This window comes from Asterias amurensis, chromosome 8 (assembly GCF_032118995.1).
Source record: "Asterias amurensis chromosome 8, ASM3211899v1".
Lineage (NCBI taxonomy): Eukaryota > Metazoa > Echinodermata > Asteroidea > Forcipulatida > Asteriidae > Asterias > Asterias amurensis.
This window is the reverse complement of record NC_092655.1, coordinates 23,562,190-23,582,602: the sequence shown is the minus strand read 5'-3', so window position 1 is coordinate 23,582,602 and position 20,413 is coordinate 23,562,190. Positions and strand designations below refer to the sequence as shown.

General features: G+C 38.0%; 2 protein-coding genes across 2 annotated transcripts in view; one reads left to right on the top strand and one right to left on the bottom strand.

The window, feature by feature from the left end:
- LOC139940604 (RNA-binding protein 41-like) overlaps window positions 1-1,140 on the top strand; it is a 55,217-nt gene extending 54,077 nt beyond the window's left edge. Inside the window, exon 8 of the mRNA XM_071936943.1 lies at window positions 1,110-1,140. The gene's annotated coding sequence lies outside the window, so the exon portion shown is untranslated. The remainder of the gene's footprint in view (window positions 1-1,109) is intronic.
- A 17,120-nt stretch (window positions 1,141-18,260) lies between these two features.
- LOC139940761 (histamine H2 receptor-like) lies at window positions 18,261-19,571 on the bottom strand. Its single transcript, XM_071937138.1, has one exon. The coding sequence runs from the start codon at window positions 19,569-19,571 to the stop codon at window positions 18,312-18,314; it is 1,260 nt and encodes a 419-aa protein (XP_071793239.1). The 3' UTR covers window positions 18,261-18,311.
- Between the last annotated feature and the right edge of the window lie 842 nt (window positions 19,572-20,413).

The following is a 20,413-nucleotide window of genomic DNA, read 5'->3' as shown; positions in this document are numbered from 1 at the left end:
TCTATCATTTTCCATTTCTTTTTAAAGCGACTTGATATCACGGTACCCTATACACAACGTCTTCCCGTGCAGTGCGTGACTTTCCCCTTGATCTGCCCATTTAAGTGGTAACCGGAAAACCATCAGCAAAATGGTCCACTGTTCCTTCACAAAAGCATCAATAATCTATGAAGATCTTTTTTAATACCCATTTAGTTATTACAGTACAGATCGCTAGGCCAGTCCAAGGCCCTGGGTCCACAATGACGCAGGAACGGCCGTCAGAAATTGGTTTTTCCTTTCATTGTGTTCGGGCTATACATGGTCCAGGCAATATATTGACAATTTGTTATGTGAGTGAAGATGGGGCCATGCATTGCCCGGTACATTTAACGCATCGTGTAACTTCACATAGAGACGAAACTCATCCCCCGTGAACCATCTGCTTTTATAAATCCATCCATAAACAATAAATCGCTGTCTTCCCGTCCAGCTAACATCTTAAGAACAGAAGACTAACCAAAATGAGAAAAAAGAAGGGAATATTAAAGGCACTGGATGCTATTGGTTATTACTCAAAATAATTGTTAACATAAAATTTCTTTTGGTAACGAGCAATGGAAAGCTGTTTGTAGTACAAAACTTTGTGAAAAAAAACGACTCCCTCCTTGTTTGCGAGAAAGAGGTAATTTCTCACTCAAGGGTCAGTTGAAGCCTTTTATTGTGCATCTGAAAGCTCACAAAGTGATGCAATAAAAGTTGTTTGTTTCAGTATTCGATAACAAATTAAACCCAATTGTTCACAGATTTGTGGTGTTATGCATTTGCTGGGATACACCAAGTGGTTCTGCTGGTCTTTGACGACAATTACCGAAATGTGTCCAGTGCCTTTAAAAAAAGAAGCGAATTCATCCAATCATATCCCCTTCTTTATCTGTAGCGGAATGACGAGTACGGGAGATCGACAGCTGTGTAATCACTACTCACTGGTTGAGATTAAGTTTCTATCAGTCAACGATTCATTTGTCAATTTCAATTGTAAATTTGACTTCGTGGGCCAAGGGAATATTAACTGCTACATGATTTTATACATATATTCCTTAGGTCTATTTTTACTTTCTTTCTTGCAGTCGTGCGGATTTTTGAAGTAGCTTTTTGACGGGACAGGAAAGATAAGAGAACTCGCCGACTCAGATTCACGGAAATTGAGGTAACTAAATTAAAATTTGATACACTAATCGACTTTTTACAATTGCAAATATGACTTCTTGGCGATAAGGTGACCCATGAGTCACATGTTAACAAAATAGCCCGCTGTGCATAGTTTTCAAATAGATTTTTTGGCGGGAAGTCTAATATTGTAGAACAAGAGAACACGTCTGTTCTTACGTACCATTTCGTCCTACATGGACCATAATGTCCGACTTAGTTTTTGAACCATTGTGTTCGCCCCATTGTGTCATATCAATCATAATGTCAACCCCATCGTGTCCAGATTTTAAAACGGCAAGCATGACTTTGTGACGTCACATTTTTTACAAAGAGCCCGCTAGTTATAACAGGTGGTGAGTTTTCGCTGGTAAACGACATCACGTAGTGCGTAGACATTCTGGTAATGTTTTATGTGATGACTCATCTCAAATAATTATGTTACTAGGTTGTTTAATGATTACGATAATTCTTGGTGACAAGTGAACCTTTTGCAATTTTGTGCACTGTTTTCACGAAGAGACGCTTTATTAGCTCATGCAGCAAAACTTTCATGCAAAGAGAAAACCGCGTTTAAAACTATACACTAGTTTTAGAGCTACGTACAGCAATGGAGGACCAACGTGTTTGGAGGGCCATCATCCGATGCTCCGCATCGACTGAATGAATGAAAGTCATTGTTTCGGAGACTGTTTTGCATTTTGAACTTTGACTAAGTCTTGTAATGAGCTTCCATCGGTCTTTGTTGGATTTTGTTAATTACTTTTATGTCTCTTCGTTCCCCACCTGGATTCTTCATTTACATCGTATGGCTGTTAAGCCACATTGCACCGTTTAGCCTAATAATGTGCTGCAAAGACACTATTTAACTTTAAACTGAATGCTCAATGATTTGCGCAAGTTAATTTGAGCTAGGTTTTGTTGTTGTCTTATAGAGTCAGATCTAAATCCTTAGATCTCTGTTAAAGTTTCTTAACTTTACCTTCATATCAGAAAAAAGTATGGAAAGTACTATTGCTCCGCCATTTTGTGAATCTCGTATGTATAGTCCTCGGTTGAATGTTTCTCGTGCAATAACATAACATTTTATCTTCATCTGGCGTTGCCAGAAGCTCTAGTACAAAGTTATATCCCCTGCTCCCTCTACAAAATCCCATGGAGTTGCAGTGCCAACACCACTTATAGTGTCAGACCGAAACTAATACATTTTCCCTCTCTCATTCTAGCGTCAACATTTTTTCTATGTTCCTGTGTCAATGCGTCTGTGCAAATTCCCCAACTCGACAATGTTTCCCCATCGTCCAATTATGCAACGTTCTTGGTTCACCACTTATGCATGGACATGTAATGCCACATGCAGCCGGGGCTCTTGGTAAACATTGTTGCTCTAACTCTAACATTATCCCTGCAGTTTGCCACCGTCTTTCCATCCATTTGACATCCATTGGGATTTACAAATACAACTGTTTCTGCTCGTCACCTCATGTGTGTCATCGTGTAATCCTACTCCGGAATTTGTTTGCAGTATGCTCTAAAAACTCACCGGTCAAAATGCATCCGGATTCCGGGTCCCAGGGGGACAGACCAACTTCTGGAACATACTGACCCGGAACTTGGTAATCAAAAGATGGTTTTGACCCGGATTATGCGCAATCTGACATATTTCTTGGTCTTTTTGGACACAGATTCCTGATCAAACTAACCCATGTTGTTGTCAGTTTCAACGGGATCCGGATTTGGGGCCAACTCTTACCTATGAGTTCTTAAAGTGAACCTGACACAGATGCAGATACACATTACCCTTCTTTCGCTATTACGTTAACAGTGGTCTGATTGCCAAACCACACCCATGATCCTCCCTTCTCCATTGTTCTTTCTCAATTTACCACCGTGTCCTACTGATCTAAGTCTGATCAACTGAATCGGATCAAGCCGCTTGGTTTTAAGTAAAGTCAGTAAACATTTCGAACAATTAGTCAGTAGTGGCAGAGAGGCGGCTACAAAGGCAGTGGACACTATTGGTAATTGCCAAAGACTTAGTCTTCACAGATGGTGTATCTCAACATATGCATAAAATAACAAACCTGTGAAAATTTGAGCTTAATTGGTGGTCGAAGTTGCGAGATATTAATGAAAGAAAAATACACCCTTGTCGCACCATGGTCACACACGAAGTTGTAATGCTTTCAGATGCTTGATTTCGAGATCTTAAACTCTAAATCTGAGGTCTCGAAATCGAATCCGTGGAAAATTACATCTTTCTCGAAAACGACGTCCCTTCTAACCTTGTAATCAAGAAAGGTTTTATGATAATTATTTTGAGAAATTACCAAAAGTGTCCACTGCCTGTAAGAGCATCCATCGATTGATGATCCATCGAAGTTTTGACCCATCGAAGTTTTGAAGTCAGTTATTGTCGTAGCATACCTGGTTCTCTTGCCGTTTGATAAGAAACCTTCTCTATGGTGGACATCAAGTTTCTTGCTGCAACATAAGGACACAAAGCACATGCCCCCCCCCCCCCCGTGACCAGTCGGAATATTGATCTCCGTCTTCATCAAAGGCGGTTTTGAAAGTGGACATCTGCTCATTTACTAAAGAGCAGGCCAGATGTCCACTTCTCGGTTTCCATATCTTTCAGAAAGACCGAAGAATTAGTGTCCTCCTCGAAGAACGACCTGTAACTCAATTACATCGCATTTGCGTAGGTATGCAATCGGTAAGAGCCAAGTGTTTATAATACAGAAACTTCGTCCTTGAGTGTCCCTCTTGGACTTTCTGATTTGAAAACCTTCATCTCAAAACCGAAGCCAGAAGTAGAACGTAATCTGGTCTCTTGTATCCCAGCCATAAATAAGCCTGAAGAAATTTCTCTCAGTTTCTTGTTGTTTTGCGTTTGGGCAAAGAATATTGAAAGTCAATAAATCAATAAATAGGTTTACCAATAATCAATCAACTAAATATTTTGCAATCAATCAATTGATCAACTAATTAAACAGTCAATCAATCCATCAATTAATCACACGATACGTCAATCATTGAAATAATCAATCGATTAATAAACCAAATAACAAATCAGTCATGCATCAATCAATAGCGTAGCTCAAAAAAAGGAAGCTAAAAGAATAACAGAAATACAGTCGCGTTGATTTCATGTCGGCTGGTAAAATATTTGTAACGTTGATAAAGATTTAGAATAAATGAATACTCTTTGAAAATGTCAATTTGCCAGACGCCTTTAATAAATTTACCATAAAGGTGAGACATGACCTATTTTGACATTGCTTTCGGGGTTTTATGATGAAATTTTCATCGGCCATTGGAGTTGAAGTAGAGTGTCTTGAATTGGAATGTGTATTTGATTGTGTATTGGAAGGTATTTTAAAGACATAGGCCTATGGCAGAAAGTTTTGTTCAATCTAAACAACAAAAATTTATTATTAAACTGGAAATTGCGGGTTTGAATACAGCTGTAAATACCATTCGGGTATACTTGACAATCATTGACTTCAAAATAGCAGAGCGCTGTGCGCAATTTCATTGAAAGCACAAAAACCTACTAAAGCGCAGAAAATTATTGCTAAACAGAGAAATGCTAATAGAAGTTGACATTGTTGTGACTGGTGCCTCACTTTGCTTAGTGAACAATTTTTTTTCAGGCATTTTTTCTGTTTAACAGTTTTATGAAATCGGGCCATGGTTCGAGTCCCACTTACGTCAACCTTAGCAAACTTGGGCTGTGTGGTGTCCAAGTACGGCTGTAAAAACACCATCCTTATGGAAAGCATGCACAAGTAAGAAACAATGCATTTGATTATAAATACAGTGTATTGATTGGTTAGGTGTTACTGCCAAAGCTAATGCAAGTCTGGCCGCTGCCTCTTCCACTTCAATTCCTGACTAATTCATTCGATGCTGCGATTCTAATTGTCGCCTAGCCACGCTTGGATCACACCGTGCATTGCAATCATGCATCTTCAAACCTGTCCAACTTATGACACTGACAGCTTAATATTATTGCAAGTTTCATCAGAAAAACTTGCTGATTTTCTGACGCGTGATGGGCTCAACCGGGCGTACATCACGCTTATATTATAAGGCGTCCTCAGTCGCTTCTTAGCTTTGAAGCACCTCGCCTTATTACAAACTATAATGTGTATTTCATATGTTCTCTCCCGGACCCCCCAAGCCTATGTCGGCAATCTAAGAATAGAATTATCTCCCCTTTATATACGAAAAACATCTCTCTCACAGAGGAATGGGGTGGAAATTATATTTTGGGTGCATCGCTCCTATTAATGTGCCCTTCGGTGGGCCGTGTACTGTAGCTTTCCAACCCGGAGTTTCTTGGGTTGGCTGGGGCCATCACCTGCCTGGAGCTACCCGAGGCGTTTTACCGGTCAGCGCCCGCGGGAAGTGAGAGCGAGAATGCCTGGGAACGGATGATCAGCAACCGAAATTCAATTTCCAATATTCTCGCATGGCGGGATTGGCCGTGCCTAAATGAATTAATCTTTGCAAGTGCCACTGATACATTGGGGCTTGGTGGCTCTGGCATGTTGTTTGCCGCAGACAAGAAAACCTCCGAAGATGAATGCTCTATCGTTTTCAGTCAATTGATGAATTATCGCGAGAAGATAGCCCCCGCATGATATCACGTTTTCTCTCGAGAGTTTATTCGTATGGCATTCCATAAATAAACTCAAGCCAGTTTACAGATAGACTCAATCTCGACATCAGAGTAAACTCAAATATAACAAACCCGTAGTTTTTGATTAATTTTCAGCTAAAAATTGTCTTGACAAAACTGCTGTGTGTGTGCTTCGTGTGTGTCGCATTGACTGACAAGTTTCAATGTTAAATTGGCAAACTTTTCCTTTTCCTGTTTGAATTAAAACGGAAATTGGAAAAAGATAATTCGCCGAAGTGCCATTGAAATATAAAATCATTCATTCAACGAGATTATCTGCGCTTAGCTTCTAATGTTAAAGACACCAGACAACTTTGGTAAGTGTCAAAGACCAATATTATTCTCACTTGGTTTGTCCCAATATGCATCAAATAAAATGTGAACATTTGGACTTAATTGGTCATAGAAGTTACAGGAGAATATTGAAAGAAAAATACAAGCTTATTTTAGCTTGTTGCTAACATTTGTGTGCTTTCAGAAGGCTTATAAAAGGCTTCAAGCCCGAAGCCTTTTATTATTTGAATGAGAAATTACCTCTTTCCCAAAAACTACAAAACTTCAGAGGGAGCCGTTTCTCCAATGTTTTATGCTATCAACATTTCCCCACCGCTTGTAACCAATTAATTTGTTATGCTTAAAATCATATTGAGTATTAAATTACCAATAGTGTCTAGTGCATTTAAAGCTGGTCATTTTCCCTGAAATGTCATGCACCTCGTCCATCGCGAAGACAGGCGAATCTCATCACCTCTTTATCCCGAAGTTAATCAATCTATCTTGATTTTCATTATTCAAATGTTTATTTTATTCTTGAAGTTTATTTTTAAACGTGTAATCTTTACTCTGCCCTACATACGGGTTAGATAGCTGAAAGCGTCCCCAATGCGAGTCTTGTTCTTCTGAGGCAATTAGTTGTTCGCGGGCCTTATGCGGATTCTAGCCCTCAAAGTGCTTCTCATGTATTATGATTGATAACGTTTTCTTCATTAGATATAACAAATACGTCTGAATAAACGATTCGAAATTCAATCAGAGGCCTAAATACGTGTTAAAAACCATCGCGAAATGTCTTTGAATAAATTCAGATGCTACCCGCATTTTATTTCTTCATCTAACAATTTGTTTTTTGGAAAGCACACTTCATCTCCGGGTATTAACTCAGCATCATGTTGGCTAAGCCTCATCGGCAGTACTTATAGGCAGCAACATCACACTGCAATCTCCTGAAGACGGTCAGAGCAAACTGATAGTAAACTTCGCGTTTTATATCCACCGGTTCTTTTTTCTTTCTTCAGAAAAACCACATCTCAGAAACAGTTTTTTGTGCATGGTGTCTCTGGATAAACGTTACTCGTCGGGTTTCTCAGTTTTACCGTTGTTTTTCTTTCAAGACGATTTAGCATGAGTCTTGGGGACAGAGTTCACCCGTTCAAAAATACTGGTCAGTTTTTTGTCAGATTTCAGTTTGAAAAGTATAAACGTTTCACTTTATCTAGGTGAGAGCCAACCCACAAATCTTGACCAAACCTACACACACAACTTCAAATATTGTAACAACTGTCAGTTATCTTGTTTCGATAAGATGTTGTTGGTAACTAATTTTGTTTAAAGGGTCTATGTAACTTTTGTAGGACAAAAAACCACAATGTCCACAGATTTACATTAAACTTACACAGTTTAAAGATGATGATAATAGAAAGCTTCCCTGAAAATATTACGTGCTGAGGTGCTGTAGTTTTTGAAAAATGAGTAAAACAATGTCATGAAAACAATTTTCGTCTCGTGAGACGAACACTATTTTAATCATTTACAAACGTATTTTGATGACATTGTTTTACTAATTTCTCAAAAACTACAGCACCTCAGTAAGTAATATTTGAAGGGAAGCTTTCTACTTTCATTATCTTCAAACCCTGTAAGTTTAATGTAAATCTGTTGACATTTTGAAAAGGTACCCAAATCCTTTAACAGTGTTTTTTTCTTCAAAAATGTCCATGGCTTGTTCTTATATAGTTTTTATTATTAATTTGCACTGACGGCTACCAAAATAATTGGTTCACCAAAGCAAACAAAACGATATCTTTTGTGTGTGTCATATTTGTTTTCGTTTCATAAGTAAGTTCTCACAATTTAACTCAGAAAGTACTCAGATTTCGCTTTTGCATGATAATCGGAATGTTCAAAGTCTTTATCGAACCATGAAGGAAGAACACGATTGAACTGAGATCGTTGAAGGGTAGTCGGTCTGTAATAAAGTCTCGACTATTTATTATTTATAAATTTACCTTCCATTGTCTGAGATTGTAGACCTCAATAGAAAATCACTCGCCCTCATTCGAATTATTGACGTTCCTTTAAGTAATACAACGATATGTTTGATTTATAAAGGTTTGACCCCAACGCTTCAAGTGGAGCCATTAGTAATACTCAAAATAATATTAGTCAAGGGAGAGGCGGCCTGAGATAAAGAGTAATCCAGTAATTCTGTCCTCGATTTTCATAAATGAAATAATGTCGTGTCAAGTCTATACATCAATAATAAAGAGCGTAAAAATGTTTTCCCATCATCGTGAGTGGCTGCACTATTTTCGCAAATGAATAATAGCTTTACTGCGTTTATTTTTACACTGCTGCGGTTAATCATTCCTGTCCCTACTAGTGCAGCTAAGCATTCGCAGGAAAGATTAATGTCTTGCGATATGAATAAGAAAACGGTGCTGAGAATCGATCAGTCTGTCGTCATAATATACATTGATCCTGACGGAAATGACTTTTGCTCGTGTCGTAATTTGCCATGCACGTGTGATTCACATGAAGCTGCTCTCAACCAACTCAAGTGTATTAAATTCAAAACACTGCGGTAGCAGCAAAATCAAAATTATGAAAAGTGAGCATACGTTATTGTCAAAACAGGATATTTCTAAATTGTATAAGGCGAGAGCCTTGATAAACGCCCACTTTTCTAAGAGCTTGTGTGTATTGCTAATGGTTATCTGCGCTAGGGAGGACGTACCAATATTGGTGATCGTGTTCACTGTTTGCGATGATGCGTGTCTGCTCTTAATGGTGTTTTATAATTAATTGGGCTTAAGCATATCGACATGGGACTCTGACTTAATTGGGACTAGTGGGATCCATACGGTATGTCATTGTGTCCTTCGTGGGGATTAAGTCGTTGGAATGCTTGTTCTCGAACCGGCATACCGATGCAGTATCGCCCAAGAGGTTGCAAGGTCCCGATTATGAATGATCCCGGATTATTTCCTAGAATTCCCGTGATCCCATATGTTTTAGAGCCTACGTATTCAAATCAGCATGCAACACCCAAAGTAAATCCTTGTTATTTGATTGGATGATTATTGGTCACGTGGAATTAATAACTCAAACCAAAATGTGACCTACGTTTATACCATGCATTTTGATCCTTTAGCGTGCTTTTTGATACCTTTAAACGTGCATTTTAATACTTTTAGGCGTGCATTTTCACGACTCGTCGTAGATGCCAGAACTCAACCTGGTACACATTGTTGATGGCGTGCTTCCCTCCACTCCAAACGACACAGAGGTGGATGTTAATTGAAAACAATAATGAATGCTTCGCATTTGTCAGCAGAGATTTTCATTCATTGTGAATGTTCCAATTTTACACGGCTTCGCCTCGTTGAATGGAACTTCCATCACTCTTGAACTTGTACTTTACACACATAAACATTCATTGTTATTACAGCCTACTATTGAAGACACTGTATTGACACCTTTGGTAATTGTCAAAGACAAATATTCTCAATTAGTGTATCCCAACATTTGCATACAAAAATCTGTGATAATATTGACTCATTGAAGTCATTGAAGTTGCAAAAGAATTGCAACAGAAAAAACACTTTGTTGGACGAATTGGTGTGCGCTTTTAGATGCCTTAAAAAGACTTCAGTCTGGAGTCTTTGAGTGAGAAATTACCTCTTTCTCAAAAACTACGATACTTATAGGGAGCCGCTTACCGTGTTTTATATCAACAGCTCTCCGTTGCTTGTTACCAAGTAAGTTTTTATGCTAACAACTATTTTGAGTAATAACCAATAGTGTCAATTGGTTTAAACGACACAAATGGTCCCTCTATTAGTGACTTTCTTTGGGGGAACTGTTCCATATCCCATGATAGGCTGTTGAGACTGTGAGTCCCCCATTCTCAATTTGGCGTATGCTCCAGCCAGACATAGCCATGAAACATCAGCTGTACTCGTTGGAGTAGTGAGTGAAATCGTAATGTAAACAAAATATGATTGTTTACCACTATCTCAAAGACAATATATTTGTATAAAATAGGTTCAATTGAATCTCAATACAGACCTTGGTACTGAATGTATGTAAATCATACTATATTTAGCTCCTTCATGCCAGAAATAATCATTATCAAAAACGTAATATTTGTAAATGGCCTGAAAAACATTGCAAGAAATAGTTTCTGTAAATGTATACGCGTTATCTTTAGTCATACAGTAAATACATTTACTTAAAATAGATTGAACTTACATCTGGGCATTATTTATAGAGAAAGGATGACAAAACCTGTCGTTATGGTCGATAAAGACACGGTTTGAAGATAATGATGGTAGAAACCTTCCCTCCAAAGAAATACTTTCTGAGGTGCTGTAGTTTTGGAGAAATGAGTAAAACAATGTCACGGGAAAAAAATTGCCTCAGTAATATAGACGACAGTTGTTTTATCATGTATAACGTATTTACCAGTTCTGGTATTTACGCGCCTCTCCTGAAAACATCGCTCAGTGATTGGTGATTTTCACTTTGTACATAAAAAAGTTGACGACTTATAAAGCTGAAACTGTTTATATCGAACTTTTGATGTTATATTTGTTTCATACACTGCAAACATCTGGGGTGTTAAATTGCTTCTTCCTGGTATCTGTATGTGACAACACCAACATGGTGTTATTTATCCCCATACTGTATCGTTGGTGAAATTAACAACGTGTCGGTGTTGTCACATTATATACCAAGAGAATAAATTTAACACCCAAGTTTTTGCAGTTTATAAGCAAATATTTTATGCACGGTTTTATATTTAAACGAACACCAGACTGCGTTTCTAATAAGCATCCGACGTGATTAACATTGATTTAAAAGCTAGACGTAATCAATGGCACTAACAGCTTGCTCAAATATCTCTCACATCGTAGACTCCACTGTAGTGCTCAAAGTTAGCAAATTAAATCCAAAATATCAATGAATACAAAAAATGCATTCGTAAAGACTTTGCTTTGAGAGAAACTGGAAACCTCACCTAACAGGCAAATTAGACTCTTCTGCTTATCAAATTATACTGTTTTCACCAACAGTAATTGTAAAAACAGGAATGAAAGTAAATGCGCCTTGCAACATAGCTAATCATAATATTCCACCCTAAAGAAGTGGGCGTTAGTTGCAAGATAGGTTGCGATACAATAGCCGTGCTCTGGTTTAATCACACATAGAAACATAGAACCATCTTTTGTGTTTCGTAGGAATAGTTCATTGCAAACATTATTTGTTTGTTTGTAGCAATCATTCTGTTGGAACGTTTAAGACACTGGACACTTTTGGTAATTGTCAAAGACCAGTCTTCACACTTGGTGTATCTCAACATATGTATAAAATAACAAACCTGTGGAAATTTGAGCGTCAAAGCTGCGATATAATAATAAAAGAAAAAAAAACTTGTCTCACGAAGTATTGTGCGTTTAGATGGTTATTTTCAAATTCTAAATCTTAGGTCGTGAAATCAAATTCGTTAAAAATAACTTCTTTCTCGAAAACTATGTCACTTCAGAGGGAGCCGTTTCTCACAATGTTTTAAACCATCAACACCTCTCCATTACTCGTCACCAAGAAAGGTTTTATGCTCATAATTATTTTGAGTAATTACCAATAGTGTCCACTGCCTTTAATGGTTGTTTTCATCGAAGCAGTTTATTATATGCCGATGATACTGAATGTTATTCAGGGTGGCGAGATACAGCAGGCTGTTTTGCATTCCGTCTGCCGGTTGAAGCAACTTTGAATATAATCATTGTTTCAGCAAACGACGTACTTAATGGAAATAGAACATTCCCTAAAATGTATAGCTAACATCCAAAGTCAAGCAAAGTAAAAAAGAAGAAGAAAAAATAGCATATGGTGACACCTGCATCGTTTTTAGAGCATAAAATCGAACGGTTGTGGTTTCCTCGAATTGATAAAAATGCAAGGTTATTACAGCTACGGCCAGTGGCTACTTCGTATGCAACGCTTTATTAGGGACAGCATTTGCTTTGCGGTGCCCTATAAGGCATGCGATTTGATGGGCATAATTCCGTTCTATAAGCAACGCTGTGATTGGTCCCTTGCCGTAGCCGCCTCCAAAGCCAACAAATCAGACGCGGTCTTACTTGAACCTGGTAGATGACTGTACTGAAAAACAATACCCTCTAGCGCTGTATGCTAAAAATATGGTAATAATACTGACACGTAGAATACATAATATTTGAGACAATGTCCGTAAAAAGAAGACGCTTGTTGTGAGAGGAAAGTTTCTTCATTTTCGGTATGTTTTTTATTTTCGTTATTCACTTTTTTTGTGTAGAAAACAGCGATAGTTTTAATCAAAAGACGAGCAATAGATCTGTTCAAATAACTCAATTCCATGGGGAACATCTAAACTCCCAAATGTCAATACAGAACTAATGAAATAGTTTTCAAAGCATCCATTATGTATTGCAATCTCTACTGAAGCCATGGCAACTGTAGCTGATGTATGTCGGTTTTGTGCGCTTTATATTCTGCAAAAAACATTCAGACCTTAACATTAGATTTAAACTTGTTCAGAGCTGCTAAGGGAGAGATATTTTAACACGGTTATTGGAACTTCTTGTTTTCAACCACGGAAGCTGTCGCATCCGTATACTCTAAAAAGAACCCCTTTTACATGAAAGCTTTCACAACCGTTCACATGAAAGCTTTCACAACCGTTCACATGAAAGCTTTGTCACAAAATTAAACATGAAAACTTTCACAGCCTTTCACATAAAAGTTCACAACCATTCACATGGAAGCTTTCTAAACCTTTCACATGAAATATTTCACAACTTTCCTCATGAAATATTCATCAACCTTTCTTATTATAGGTTTCACAACCTTCTACATGAAAGCTTTCACAACCGTTCACATGAAAGCTTTCATGACCGTTCACATAAAAGCTTCGAACACAACCTTTAACATGAAAGCTTTTACAACCTTTCACATGAAAACTTGTACAACCTTTCACAACCTTTTACATGAAAGCTTTCACAAGTGATGTTTTCTCTCTGAAAGATTTGACATTGAAACGTAACCCTTAAAAAAGAGCAAGACAAGAGACCATGTTTGATTTCTTTGACTTTTAGAGTTTATTCAAACTAAAGTTGGGAAGCTTCACGGAAGCAAGCGGTTGCATAATCTTATTTTACAGAAAGCATTAATTAAAACGGAAACATGGTTAAAGGCAAAGAATATCTGTAATTTCTGGAACCGTTCAATTGTTATAAATACATTACAACTAACCTGTGGAAATCTGGAGCGGTGCACGCAGGAAGAATAGTCCGTTAATGGAATAAACAATCTGTGAAATGTTTTATGTAGAAACGTTTCTTAGATTGACAATCTTTTTAATATCTTTCTCTTAAACCACATTATTTACTGGAGGGAATTTTTTCCTCGAAAAGATATACATTATCAACAGCTGCAGTGTTTCTACGACGGTTAGTTTATATTGTCATTAGTTTTTACGTAATTACTAAAGGCAACCTTCCCTTTAAGACTTTCAGCATTGCCCACTTGAGGTTGGGTAGGACTGCCACTTCCATTTTTTTACAAATGAAAATAATATCTAAGTAAACACCCGAAGCCATAAATCTGGAAACATTGTGACAATGGAACGCAACGACCGCATACCTTGTGCTTTCACTGTCAAAATGTGTTTATCAGTCCAGCTTATAATAGCATGAGGCGGTGTGCTATGTCGCCTACGTTAATTGGCTCAAGTTTGTATTTTAACAGGAGAAATTCCCCTCTTTGGCCAAACAGAAAATGTGAATGAAGTAAAAATGATATGTAGTAATGTATGCAGAGGTCCAATGGAAATCTGTTTCTGCTGTCTGGGTTAAACCTGAGTAAAGAAATTATAAATTCATAAATACATAGTTCATAAATAGATAAATACATGAATAACGCGATAAAGAAAGAGAGAGCACCATATTAATAATATGGGCTCATAAATAAACAAATAAATAAATAAATACAAACAAAACCCAATAAAAGGCCCAGTTGCCTTTGCTTTTTATTATGTTAATCAAAAATATCCCCTAGCTTATTTGCCACTCGGCAAAACAAAACAAAACTATATGGAAGTTGTTGGTTATTTAATAGATTATTGTCAACGAACGTTAATAATTACACACACAGACAGAAAACGATTATTTTGGGAAACGCTGAATACGGTGCATGTACGTTCAATTATAATTAACTATAGAACTAATTAAAAAGTAAATTAGAAAAACAAAACCAGCCGACCGAGACTCTTTGATTAGCATAAAGTGATTGCACAGATTGTAATGTTTCTTGAATACACGAAGCTTTAAAGAGGGGTCATAGAAAATCCTTCAAATTTCTGCATTAAAACGCCGAGTGTGGACTGTTCTATGCGGTCGTCACCTTAAAGGCAGTGGACACTATTGATGATTACTCAAAATAATTATCAGCATAAAACCTCACTTGGTAAAGAGTAATGGAGAGAGGTTGATAGTATAAAACATTGTGAGAAACGGCTCCCTCTGAAGTGGCCTAGTTTTCGAGAAAGAAGTAATTTTCCACGAATTTGGTTTCGAGACTTCAAGTTTAGAATTTTAGGTCTCGAAATCAAGCGTCTGAAAGCACAAAACTTTGTGTGACAAGGATGTGTTTTTTCTTTCATAGTTATCTCGCAACTCCGACGACCAATCGAGGTCAAATTTTCACAGGTTTTTTTATTTTATGCATATGTTGAGATACACCAAGTGAAAAGACTGGTCTTTGACAATTGCCAATAGTGTCCAGTGTTTTTAACCCTGTAGTCCCTGCACCGCCCGAGTTTACTGAAAACTAATATATCAAGATTCTTGCAGTAATTACTGGAATCGTAGCTCAATTTTTAAAAGATAGCCACAGCTTGACTTTTATGCACAATTTGAACCTTGATATTTGTATAAAAGTACAAGTAACGGCTACGGTAATTTTTATGGCAAATATTTGTTTGTAAGGATAAATGAACACAATAGCTTTTCAAGGCTTTTATCTGACTCAATTATTATACTGATTAAATGCGAAGGCATACAGTTTCCTTTGTGTTTACTAATGGGCGTTTTGTTGGGGTAAGAGTTAAATTATTTCATCATCATTAGCTTCATTAGCTTAATAATGACTATCGAGGATTTTTTGACGTTCCTTTTTTTCTACAAACACAAGCTAGCAAGGTTTCCTCCTACCACATACAGTATATCGATAGGCGGCTGGGCGATCCAGTGGCTAAATGGTTAAAGGCACTGGAAACCTTTGATAATTTTCAACGACCAGTATTCTGTCTGATCTGTGAAAGTTTGGACTCAATTGGTCATCGAAGATGCAGAGAATAATGAAAGAAAACACCCTTGGTGCACAAATGTGTGTGCTTTCGAATGCTTTAAAAGGGCCTTAGGCCTATCAAGGCCATTTGAATTTGAGTTAGAAGATACCTCTTTCTCAAAAGCTACGTTACAGAGGGAGCAGTTTGTTATACCTATCAACAGCTCTCCATTGCTCGCGAGTAAACACCAATAGTGTCCAGTGCTTTTAAACAAATAGCATTGGTAAAATACAACATCTTGTAATTAGGCCCTATGTTACATATTGAACTTACTCGTAGTACTGTAACTAAATAGGCAATTGACCTATGGGCTTTACGCGAACTATCAGTTTCACTTACACATGGTTTTCACTCATAATTTGAAACCAGTTGCAACCTTTTCTCTTCCATACTTTGATGATAGGTCTATAAATAAATATAGTAAAGTGGATCTAGATTTAACCTTTTGATAGCTATAACTGTGATATGAAATAAAGTGTCAATGATTCACCATAGGTTTCCAGATAGTATAACAATAATGCAGTATAGTACATTGTAATCATTACTGTAACTATGTACAATAAATACATATACAATTCATATTGTCTTTATTCTGAACTGACTATTCTTTGCGAATGTTCGTACTTCCTCATTGTGACATGATTGCTATCTGCTTCATACAATTTAAGAGCAACAGATTTAACAGTGCAATGAGAATATACCAAACTATTAGAGTCTAGATCTATGAATAAATCATATTTTAGGTACCTCATTGAAATATTAGAGTTGGATAAATTCTTAGATATGCAAGGCCATTTGCTGAGCAAATCCTTTTTGGTCATTGCTTTCATTTTATTGGCGCAGGATCCTGATTTCACGGCGCCCTGGGTTTCATCTTACATTGATGCGAGTTCGAGGGAAAGATCTGTGGAAAGCTATCACATTTTCTTCTTGTTTTTTATTAGCAACTAAGACTTATTGCGTTGGCTACAACACATCAAAAAGGAACCCAATAATTCAGTGTATACATTAAGTGATTTACCATCAGGTCTGGAACACACATTTTATTATTATTGTTGACAGAGTAAGTAGTTTTTTTAAAGCATTTACAGTCAATAGATGGACCTTGCAAGGCTCTTGTGTACTAATTGGAGAACAAATTTGGTTTTAACTTTGTGAAGGTAACAACATACGGATTTTATCGAAACCCAAAGTCCAACTACACGTAAGCATTCCACGGTCAATATTTAAGAAAGATGGGTCATGACGCAAAGTCATAAAAAGGTCGCTCTTATTTTCTTAAAAGTAAAATGACATGTTTATTCATTTTCAAGGTAGAAATCAGCTGGACACCGGTTAGTTAAGTAGACAACATAGGTGATAGGAAAACAATTAAGAAAATGCAACATTTGTGCTTAGCTTAAAGGCAGTGGACACTTTTGGTAAAAAATAGATAGTAGCACAAAACCTTACTTGGTAGCGAGTAATGGGGAGAGGTTGATAGTAAATAAACATTGTGCGAAGCGGCTCCCTCTGAAGTGACGTAGTTTTCGAGAAAGAAGTAATTTTCAGATTCAGGTTTTGAAGTCTCGAAACCAAGCATCTGAAAGCACACAACTTCGTGTGACACGGTGTTTTTTCTTTCTCATTATTATCTTACAACTTCGTCGACAATATAAACTCAAATTTTCACAGGTTTGTTACACGTTATGCATATGTTGAGATACACCAACTGTGAAGGCAAGTCTTTGAGACAATTACCAAAAGTGTCCAGTGTCTTTAACTATTTGTTCCATCTAGTTTGCATTCTGTGAAATAACTAAACAGTGCTATGGTGGTTCTGAATCGTCTGCATGATAAATCTTAACTCTGATGATAACAATCACGTACGAAATATGTCAACATTCTGAAGTTATATACTACGAAATAATTTGTGTGTGAATGTGTTGTTTTTGGGAAAATACGAATTGGTGTTGCAACTCGTTTGCTCAGAACTTTAAGGTCCTTAGTGCATATTGTATAGATTTTATAAAATTATTGCGCTTGCATATTTTGGAGCTCCTGGTGAATAGGGTGTATTGATCAAGAGTCGTCTTCAAAGTATTTGTTTGGCAAAAAGTAACATTCGATTTCTAAGTAGAACATTCATTTTTTATTTGGATTTATTTTGTTCAAATGTATACGCATATTTTACTTGATGACCTTTTGATCATTACGTATACGAAATTGTCATTAATGACCTCATAGTTCTGAGCATGCAGGCGAACTACAATTTTGTTCATGTGGTGTTCAGTCGGGTAGTTTACAAGGCCCCTGGATACAGCTAGTTTGTGTGGAGCTTTTAACATAGAATACAATTAAGTGGATGGAAGGGCACAGTATACTTTCGTAATCAACAGAACAATAGGCTTCTTAACTCCATAGTCTTAAACTGGTACTAAACTTATCAATATAAACCACAAGGATATAACTGGGTTCACTTTTTTTTTTTTTTGGGGGGGGGTTAACAAAGAATTGACTGGTGGACTGGGATTCGAAACAACGACCTCTGGATTGACGTGCCGCGCTCTACCAACTGAGCTATAGTATCTAGCCCTATTTTACTAAAAATTTATGCAAAGTACTTATTATAGCGCTTCTGTCACATCTCATCTTAATAAGTTATATATTATACTAGATGTATAGTACAGTTTTACATTAGGTAGTTTCCCGCTTTAATGTCAATGGGCATCCAGAACATTGCAACATTTAGTTTATTACTAATCAACTTTCAACCTACTTAACAATTTAGTAGTCCCTTTCAACTTCGGATCCCTGTTCGATGATATCCGGAGCATGCACCTCGACAAACATGGACGGGACAGAACCATTCTTCGCTGTGTCTGTCGTACCTTGCCTAGGTGTGGCTGTTGTCGATAGTTCCAACTGGTTCATATTACTTTCCACTCTGAACGCGGGTATCTTCGTCATCCGTAGTAGTTTACGGAACGCTTTCTTGAATTCACTATTGAGTGCCGCATATAGCACCGGGTTTAGCATGCTGTTAACATAGCCTAGCCACAACACTACCATTTGAAGCTGTTCTGGCACCAGGTTTTGCGTGTCGTCAAACAGCTTAATGAAAGTGAAAATGGTGAAGTATGGCACCCAGCAGATAATGAAGCACCCCATTATAGAGGCAAGCATCTTGGTTGCTTTATGCTCATCGACGACGGCTCGATTCCGTGAGGATATATCACCGGCTCGTGAGGAATGGCCGCGTGAGGAACACTCCCCGCGTGACCCGAGTCCGTTCTCTTTTCTTCGGGATGGATGGAATGAAGATGTCTGGGCATTTATTATTCTAGCTTGCCGCCTGGCTATCGTCAGGATTCTAAGATACAAACCGGTCATAATCCCAAGTGGAAGGAAGAAGAGTGTTACCCCATCTATGAGACTGTACCACTTATTGGACTCGAGGGAGCACTGGGTGGTGTTGTAGTTCTGCACCGAGCCGTCTCCGGTATTCCAGCCGAGGTGCAGGGGAAGGAACGAGATAAAAACAGACACAACCCACATCAGGTTGATAATAAGCAGTGCCTTACCCCGTGTTAGTCTCTGGTGGTACGCCATGGGATCCGTTATAGCCACGTACCTATCTATACTGATCGCAAACAAATTCAAAATGGACGCTGTGCAAAACATGACGTCACACGATACGTACAGATTGCATAGGATAGGTCCAAACGGCCAGTACCGCCAGATCTCAAGGAACGCGCTGAACGGTAAGACGATTATACCAAGCAGCAAATCCGCCACGGCTAGAGATACGATGAAGAGCCCAGTTACATTCCGAAGACGTCGATTCACGGAAGGCGCCAAAATGACAAAGATATTCCCAATAATTGTCATTAGAATGATAATGAACAGAATGACGCCTATAAATATTAGCACAGGCAATGAGCGGTTGTTGAATAGGCCAGGTTCGGTTGGCTCTTCAGATGCGGGCCAGGTAAAGTTGAATACAGAAGATGGGTCCAATGTCGATTCTTCCTTATATTTTGCCATGCTGTGGAAGAGACGTTGCGTCTACCGGCCTTACATTCAAGCAAGAAGTATTGAAGCAACTTAGCAGAAGTCCGCAACGAGTAGCAATGTATTTGCCGACTTCTCTCCAATGTAACACACACTGCGTTGGAGACGAATATTCATCATCAGCTTAAAATGGTTAACTCGGTAGACTGACTTCTGAATATTATTGTCTAAGCACAATACACATTGGTGTCGGAACAGGAAGATGTAGAAGTCCACCCTGCCTACATCAATGGACATAGACAGATTGATTTAGAGCAATCCATTAGCACAACACTTTCACCACACCGCACGAATAATAAAGAAAATGATTTTGCTTTCTAGTGTAAGTGATTTGCAATCAGCACACGTGTAGACCTTAAGACCTTGGTTAGTTCACAGTGTCTGCATCCGGGCGAAATGAGCAGTCCATTTTACAGTCCGTCACCTTATATCGTGGCATACCAACGTGACTACACTCATGGGTGATGTTCAGCGTACAGACAATCAGCGAGTGTGTGCGTTGTCTCTCTGTGCATCTCACTACACCGTCATCCACTTAGAATCCCCGCATCACCGCTGACCACTGAAGTCACTTACACAGAGTTATCCAAACTGACGCATTACTCTTAATGGTGTAGTATTACTCTGAATGGTGTAGTCCACACTCAATGCGGCAACCCGTAGCCCTGTGATTAAAAAGAAAAAGAAGAAAAAAGAAACCAATCGGAAAGTGTTTCTAAATATACACAACTCAAAATAAAGCATTTTGAAATTAGTGAGTGTTGAATATTTCAATCTGTGACTGATATACTGTGAAATTCACCACAAGCTGGTGA

Bases quoted from the DNA above. Each gene is read 5' to 3' on its own strand.
- LOC139940761 (XM_071937138.1), bottom strand. From the start codon at position 19,571: ATGGCAAAATATAAGGAAGAATCGACATTGGACCCATCTTCTGTATTC.